Raw genomic sequence first — 7,964 nt, 5'->3', positions numbered from 1 at the left:
TGCAGGGCGCACGGCGCTCCGACCGCCGGAGCCGGGGGTGCGCGCCCGCGGCTCGGCCCATGTGGGCATCGGCGGAGCCGGGATGAGGGCGCCCGCGCTGCTGCCGCCCGCGCTGCTGACCTGCTGCGGCTGGCTGCTCGCCCCCGTGAGTGCGTCCTGCGACCCCTGCTCTCCCTGCGCCTCGGCACGCGTCCTCCCTCTGGGGAGAGGAGCGCGGCTCGCGCCGGCTGCGCGTCCCTCCCGCGTGCAGGCACGGGGCGGGGCCGGGGTCGGGAACGGGGTCGTCTGGGGAGCTCCGGGACCCTCCCCCGCGGGTCGGAGCTAGGATTCGGGCAGGGAGGCGCATTGGTCGGCGCCGTCCGCCGCCCGGGATTTGCTAGAAGCCGGATTCGGTTTCCTCCAAGACGCTGGTCAGGGAGGAGCTGGTCTCGGCCGCTTCTTCCAGGCGGCGCGAGGTTGGCCGAGCTTGGCTGTCGCGTCGCCCCGAGCGAGAGACGAGACGGGGCTGCGGCCACCTGCGCGGGCTTCAGGTGCCCGCGGGAGCCTGGGGTTTGCCGCTCGCTGGTGCTTGTGGCCGCTCTGCGTTCGCTCGCTCGGCGGGAAAGTTCCCTTCGGAGACGCCCGGTTCTGTCGCGTCGTGCAAGAGCGCGGGAGCAGACGACCCCGGGGCGGTGGTTGTCAGAGGGCCGCGCGACTGGATTCCCTGAGTTGTGCCTCGCGTTCGGAGGGAATCGTCAACCCGGCTTCTTGCTTTCCTCCCCCAGCGAAGCCGGGCTCGCTCGTTTGTACGTATTGCGGCCGGATCAGCGGCCCTCCGAGGTGGTGAAGCCGCGGGCAGAGCTGGGGGGAGGGGGTTGTCTCGTATCTAGGGCTGAGATCCTACAANGGGGTTGGGGTTGTCTCGTATCTAGGGCTGAGATCCTACAAAGCCCCCTTGTCGGGTATGGAGGTTAGCCGGTCTGTCCTCCCTCAGAGGAAGGGGGGTTTAAGAAGACCCTCGTTAGTAATTTTAACGCTTTGAAAGAGCTNAGGGGGTTGTCTCGTATCTAGGGCTGAGATCCTACAAAGCCCCCTTGTCGGGTATGGAGGTTAGCGGGTCTGTCCTCCCTCAGAGGAAGGGGGGTTTAAGAAGACCCTCGTTAGTAATTTTAACGCTTTGAAAGAGCTAGTTTCTTAGAAGGACCAGGAATTATTCTAGCTAATACAGCTTTGATTTCTAGATGTCCCAAAGTAAGTCATTGCTCTGCGAGCTACAAGAATGTCAGGAACCATAGTGTCTTTTTATACCTTGGCAAACATGTTTTAAGTCAACATAATTTTCCTGATTCTGAAATTTGAAGGCCATTGACAAGCGCAGTCCTGAAACCAGGAGTTTCTACAGTTGGTGGTTGGCTAGTAATGAGCTGAGGGGGAGGAACCTTGTGTCTTTTTAAAAATGAAGGTAAATGTGGCAAAAGTACCAGCCTTTACTTCTTTTAATTCTGTTTAGAAACTTTATTTCTGGTCAGAGTCCTAATTGAACATTTTGATAATATACCCAGAGTATGATTGTCTTACAGTAAAAGTAAAATTTTGTTCAGACACGGGAGGGGGTGTGCAGCTCCAGCCTGCAGTATGAGTTCTTGGGGTGGGGCTAAATAAAAAAAGAGGACGTTGGATTTTCATAAAAACAGAGATCAGAGACTTTTTCTTCTAAGACTGAAAGGTGCAGTTCTGTCTTTTGCACACATTATAGGCAATATTAATCACTGTCTGTGGGGCAGCTTTAGTTCCTAGGACAGATCCCCCACCCCTAGTTTAGTGGCGGCCTTAGTGATAATACCCCTCCCTCTCCTCCTCTCCCTACTTACCCCTCTAATCTTTGTGAAAACCTTCTTCGTACCAAATTCTAAAGTTTAAAGTTTCAGATGTGACCTGCGGGCTCTACAAATAAAGTTATCCTATTAGAGGTCTGTTCAGTGAGTGCAGAGGCTGTCCTTAGATGAGGCGTGCTGGCGTCTGGGAATAGCATGTGGTCATTAATAGTCTTATGAGTGGACATGTATGTACTTTAATTAAATCAAGGGCTATGAAATGGAAGAGTCAAATATTGAAAGATCATCGGATTAAAAAATTCAATTGCTGCCAAATTAGTACCAACAACGTACAACGTATTATGTTAGTAAGTTGTCTTCCCGCTCAGAAAAAAACATTCTATTAGGGTTATATTTGTGTTGAAGGTCCTTTACCAAGTAATTTTTTTAAATAACCATGCCAGAAATATGAATGTGATTGTTTTTAAGTGAGTGTTATTTGGGGAGCAATTTAGAGCCATGAGCTGTTTTGTTTTGTTTTGTAAAACTGTTGTTTGACTTTCCTCTTACTGTGAAATTTTTAGTTACTTCCGTTTTTTTAAACCTTGACCAGGTGAACAGTGTTCACCCAGAATGTCGCTTTCATCTGGAAATACAGGAGGAAGAGACAAAATGTGCAGAGCTTTTAAGGACTCAAACAGAAAAATACAAAGGTAAGGGTAGCAGCTTGGTGAGTACAACGGTCTCAGCTGGATACGCTGGCAGGCAAATAGCCCATGCCTCACTCTAAAAATCGATGTTTTTAATGTCACCTGCATCTTCAAAAAAAAAAGTCTTTTCCATTGTTTTTTAATGAACTGCTGGTAAAACTCATATGAATATTGGGGGCCGGGGAATCCTTCCCATAATAACCCTTTTAAAAGAAAGCCTTAATCCTTAACGGTAACAGTATTCATGGTTTGACATAATAGCAACAGTTACTAAAATGATTTCATGGCATTCTTATGCTTTGCAAAAACAACTCTGTTATCCATGGAATGAGTATTTATCTGATTTCTTGTATTTAAAAATTTTAGTCACATCACAGATGCTTTTAGTCCAGTTAAGAATGGTGGAAATGGTGATACCTGGGTGGCTCAGTCAGTTAAGCATCTGCCTTCGGCTCAGGTCATGATCACAGGGTCCTGGGATCGAGTTCCACGTCGGGCTCCTTGCTCTCCCTCTGCCTGCTGCTCCCCTGCTTGTGCACTCACTCTCTCTCTCTCCCCCTCTCTGATACATACATACATACATACATACATACATAAATGTTTTAAAAAAAGAATGGTAGAAACATCAGAAATCAAACGGGGAAATGAGACATTTGTTTTTCCTGAAGACAGACCTATTGTGAATACAGTGAATTTGCTCTTTTTATTTTCTCCGGTTCAAAGAGCACGTGCTGGGACCAGTCACTCCAGCTATTCGCAAGTCTGTAAATTCAGAAGGCTCTATGATAACACCCAAATTATAACAGTAGCAAAAACCTTTTGTCTTTTATCTCCACTCATTTTCAAGACAAAAGTTAAAATCAAAGTAAGACTAGTGTTAAAACAGTTCAGTGTCCTGCAGAGGGCCTTGAGACCAGAAGTTACCCACATAGGCTTTTTTCTAGACCAGCGCTGCCCAGAAGAAATAGTATGTGAACCACATAGATAATTTTTAATATTCTAGTTGCCTCATTAAAAAAGTGAAAAAAGTGAGATTAATTTTAATATACTTTATCCAAAAATATCCAAATCATTATCATTTCAACTTGTAGTCAATATAAAATATTGATGAGAAATTTTGAATTTTTTTATACTAAGTCTTAGAAACCCAGCGTTTGATTTGCCCTTCCAGTGGACCCACCATGTTTCAGGTTCTCACAGCAGCCGGTGGCTCCCACGCTGGACAGGCCAGCTTCAGACTGCTACCAAAATAGGCATTCTGGGCCCTTTCCGGTCCCCCGTGGAGCCTCCACTTCCTCAGCTGAAAATGGGGTCTCTGACTCCAGGATTCCTCCAGCCTTAAAGATCTGTGGTTGTCGTAATGCATACACTGTCCCGAGGCCGCCTCTTCCCGACAGTCTGATGGAGCTCTGACCAGAGAAAGGCCGGTGAAGTAACTCAGCTCCACAGCTAAGGTGGACCGAGTGTCACTCCTGTGCGAAGCCACGTGCTGACCATTAATTAGCCGGGTATGAGGGAAGACGAGACGCAGGCTACCAGCCAGGGCCTCAAGACGAAACAACCGTCATGGCCATCAAGGTCTCTTCTCTTCAGTGAAAATGAAGAAATTTAGGAAAAATAAATGCAGAGAGGAGCCAGACTTCAGAATCATCTGGTGAGTGGCCAGTGAACCCAGGTCCCAGCAGCACCATCCACGAGACCTCCTGCACGGAGACGGGTGGGCCAGCATGCTGTCTGCTATGTCCTCAGTAGGTGACCCTTGGCCACCTGAAGACTCCTGGGGAGTGGGAACTGTACCCCTCATGCCATTACTGCGTGGTCAAGTCATTGACGTGTTCTGAGGCTGCCCACAAATGGCCTTCACTCACTGGCGTTAATTGTTCTCCTGGAGCAGCAGTGAGCAGAGCCACTTCTTTATATGGGTTCGTCTTGCAGTGTTCACAGAGCATTCAGGGGCTCCGTGGGGCCTAACACTTCCAAGTCCTGCTGCCTTCTTCAAGACGTACTTCCCAGGCCCTCTGCCACAAGCTGTGGACACACACAGACACTCCCAAATTGGGGAAGGGAGGAAGATTGCCGTTGACATTGCTGGCACGTGGTCATAATGAAACAGCAGACCAAGCTGTACTCAGTTTTATGACTGCTGATGGATTCCTCACGAACGGCGCACCTGTCCCTAGCCTGTGCCTGGGCAACTGCTCCCCTTCCCCTTGCCCCTCTCACAACTGATGTTTAAGGAAAAGTTCCTGGAATACTTACTTAGTACTTCCTTCTTGTCACTCTTTATTTCCTACGTTCATCAAGAATGTTTTGTTAACAGATAGAACACTGGCACTATTTCAGTGGGCAGCAAGGAACACTTAACATTGAAAAAATAGCACGACTTTCCCTCAGAGGAAACCCCTCACAGTTGGCCTGGGGTTGGCTGTATAGTGGACAGAGCAGGGTGGAGGGGCATCTGTAAGCTAGTGCCCGTGATTCACCTGACAGGTGCCGTGTGATGAGAAATGGGACTAGTTCAGGGAAGGTAAGTTTTCTGCCATTATGAAATACGATGTTATGATCACCACAATCAGGGGCTTTTATATATAGACCTAAAAGATCCTTTATTACTGGTTATCTCACATAGATGGAGTGTGGCATTAGTTCATTCAAAACAATGTCCCTTTACTGGTTCCACACAAATTTAAGGGTTGTTTGTTCCAGTTCTTTGAAAAATGTCCTCGGTATTTTGATCGGGATAGCATTGAAAGTGTAGATTGCTCTGGGTGTGTCTTCTTCAGTGTCTTTCAAGAGTGATTTATAGTTTCTAGAATATAGATCCTTTACGTCTCTGGTTAAGTTAATTCCGAGACAACATATGATTTTTGGTGCTATTGTAAATGGAATGGATTCCCTAATTTCTCTTTCTTCAGTCTCATTATTTGTGTATAGAAATGCAACTGATTTCTGAGCATTGATCCTAATTTCTCTTTCTTCAGTCTCATTATTTGTGTATAGAAATGCAACTGATTTCTGAGCATTGATTTTGTATCCTGCCACGTTACTGAATTTCTCTATAACTTCTAATAGTTTGGGAGTGGATTCTTTTGGGTTTTCCATATAGAATATCATGTCATCTGCGAAGAGAGGCAGTATGACTTCTTCTTTGCCGACCTGGATATATTTATCCCTTTTTGTCTTATAGTTTCTAGCATATAGGTCCTTTACGTCTCTGGTTAAGTTAATTCCAAGGTAACGCATGGTTTTTGGTGTTATTGTAAATGGGATGGATTCCCTAATTTCTCTTTCTTCAGTCTCGTTATTCGTGTATAGAAATGCAACTGATTTCTGGGCATTGATTTTGTATCCTGCCACCTTACTGAATTGTTCTATAACTTCTAATAGTTTGGGAGTGGATTCCTTTGGGTTTTCCATATAGAGTATCATGTCATCTGCAAAGAGAGAGCAGTATGACTTCTTCTTTGCCGACCTGGATATATTTATCCCTTTTTGTCTTCTGATTGCCGTTGCAAGGACTTCTAGTACTATGTTGAATAATAGTGGCGAGAGTGGGCATCCTTGTCGTGTTCCTGATCTTAAGGGAAAGGCTTCCAGCTTTTCCCCATTGAGAATAATGCTTGCAGTAGGCTTTTCATAGATGGCTTTTATGAGATTGAGAAATGTACCCTCTATTCCTACACTCTGAAGGGTTTTAATCAGGAAAGGATGCTGTATTTTGTCAAATGCTTTTTCTGCATCAATTGAGAGGATCATATGGTTCTTGAGTCTTTTCTTGTTGATATGATGTATCACATTGATTGATTTGCGAGTGTTGAACCATGCTTGCATCCCAGGTATGAATCCCACTTGGTCATGATGGATAATCCTTTTAATGTACTGTTGGATTCTATTAGCAAGGATCTTGTTGAGGATTTTGGCATCCATATTCATTAGAGAAATCGGTCTGTAATTCTCCTTTTTGAGGGGGTCTTTGCCTGGTTTGGGGATCAAGGTAATATTAGCCTCATAGAATGAGTTTGGTAGCTTTCCTTCTGTTTCTATTTTTTGAAATAGCTTTAGGAGAATAGGTATTATTTCTTCTTTGAATGTTTGGTAGAATTCCCCAGGAAAACCGTCTGGGCCTGGAGTTTTATTATTTGGAAGGTTGTTTATCACTGACTCAATTTCTTCATAGTTAATTGGCCTATTTAAGAAATCTATTTCTTCCTGTTTCAGTCTTGGTAGTTTATAGGTTTCCAGGAAGGCCTCCATCTCTTCCAGATTGTTTAGTTTTTTGGCATATAGCTGTTGATAAAAGTTTCTAATAATCCTTGCAATTTCAATGGTGCTGGTCGTGACCTCTCCCTTTTCAGTCATAATTTTAATAATCTCAGTCCTTTCTCTTTGTTTTTGGACAAGTTTTGCCAGTGGTCTATCAATTTTATGGATTCTCTCAAAGAACCAGCTTCTAGTCCTGTTGATCTGCTCTACTGTGGTTCTGGTCTCTAATTCATTGATTTCTGCTCTAATCTTGGTCAACTCCTTCCTTGTCAGTGGGTTAGGCCTGTCCCTCTGTTGCTGTTCCAGTTTCTTGAGGTGAGAATATAGAAACTGCATTTTAGATTTTTCTATTCTTTTGAGTGAGGCTTGGATGGCTATGTATTTCCCCCTTAGGACTGCCTTTGCAGTATCCCATAGGTTTTGGACCGTTGTGTATTCATTCTCGTTGGTCTCCATAAATTGTTTAATTTGTTTTTTGATTTCCTGGTTTATCGAGTCATTCTTGAGCAGGATGGTTCTTAGCCTCCAAGTGTTTGAGTTTCTTCCAGGTTTTTCCTTGTGGTTGAGTTCCAATTTCAGAGCGTTGTGGTCTGAGAATATGCAGGGGATAATTTCAATCTTTTGGTATTGGCTGAGACCTGTTTTGTGTCCCAGAGCATGATCTATTCTTGAGAATGTTCCATGGGCATTTGAATAGAATGAGTATTCTTTGGTTCTGGGGTGTAGTGTTCTATATATATCTATGAGGTCCAACTCGTCGAGTATGGCATTCAAAGCCTTTGATTCTTTGCTTAGTTTTTGCCAGGGTGTTCTGTCTATTTCTGATAGTGGGGTGTTGAGGTCCCCTACTATTACTGTGTTCTTATCTATATGTCTCTTTATTTTGGTTAAGAGTTGGCTTGTGTATCTTGCTGCTCCCCTGTTGGGGGCATATATATTAATAATTGTCATATCCACTTGTTGAATACTTCCTTTAAGAATAATATAGTGCCCTTCTGTATCTCTCTCTATGGCCTCTAGTTTAAAATCCAGTCTATCTGATATGAGAATTGCTACTCCAGCTTTCTTTTGAGGTCCATTTGCGTGGAAGATGGTACTCCATCCCCTTACTCTAAGTCTGAATGCATCTTTGGGTTCAAAATGAGTCTCTTGTAGACAGCAAATGGATGGGTCATGTCTTTTTATCCAATCTGCAACC

The 7,964-nt window shown here is 44.8% G+C and overlaps 2 protein-coding genes across 14 annotated transcripts in view; both read left to right on the top strand.

The window, feature by feature from the left end:
* The window catches only part of LMBR1 (limb development membrane protein 1), a 178,047-nt gene that overhangs the window by 30,143 nt on the left and 139,940 nt on the right, over positions 1-7,964 (top strand). The gene's annotated exons all lie outside the window — the stretch shown is intronic.
* LOC117795423 (vasoactive intestinal polypeptide receptor 2-like) lies at positions 7-5,162 on the top strand. 4 transcript variants are annotated; one of them, XM_034640072.1, is made up of 3 exons: positions 7-145; positions 2,407-2,506; positions 3,694-5,162. In XM_034640072.1, exons 1-3 carry the CDS (start codon positions 83-85, stop codon positions 3,843-3,845), a joined length of 315 nt encoding a protein of 104 aa, XP_034495963.1. In that variant the 5' UTR covers positions 7-82; the 3' UTR covers positions 3,846-5,162. The 4 variants fall into 4 exon arrangements, with proteins under 4 accessions (XP_034495963.1, XP_034495959.1, XP_034495968.1 ...); XM_034640068.1 differs by having other exon boundaries at positions 3,675-5,160; XM_034640077.1 differs by having other exon boundaries at positions 3,641-3,893.

The sequence above is a fragment of the Ailuropoda melanoleuca genome, chromosome 1 (assembly GCF_002007445.2).
Source record: "Ailuropoda melanoleuca isolate Jingjing chromosome 1, ASM200744v2, whole genome shotgun sequence".
NCBI classification, from domain to species: Eukaryota; Metazoa; Chordata; class Mammalia; order Carnivora; family Ursidae; genus Ailuropoda; species Ailuropoda melanoleuca.
Note: the sequence above shows the minus strand (reverse complement) of the source record. Positions and strands in the feature narration are given on the sequence as shown.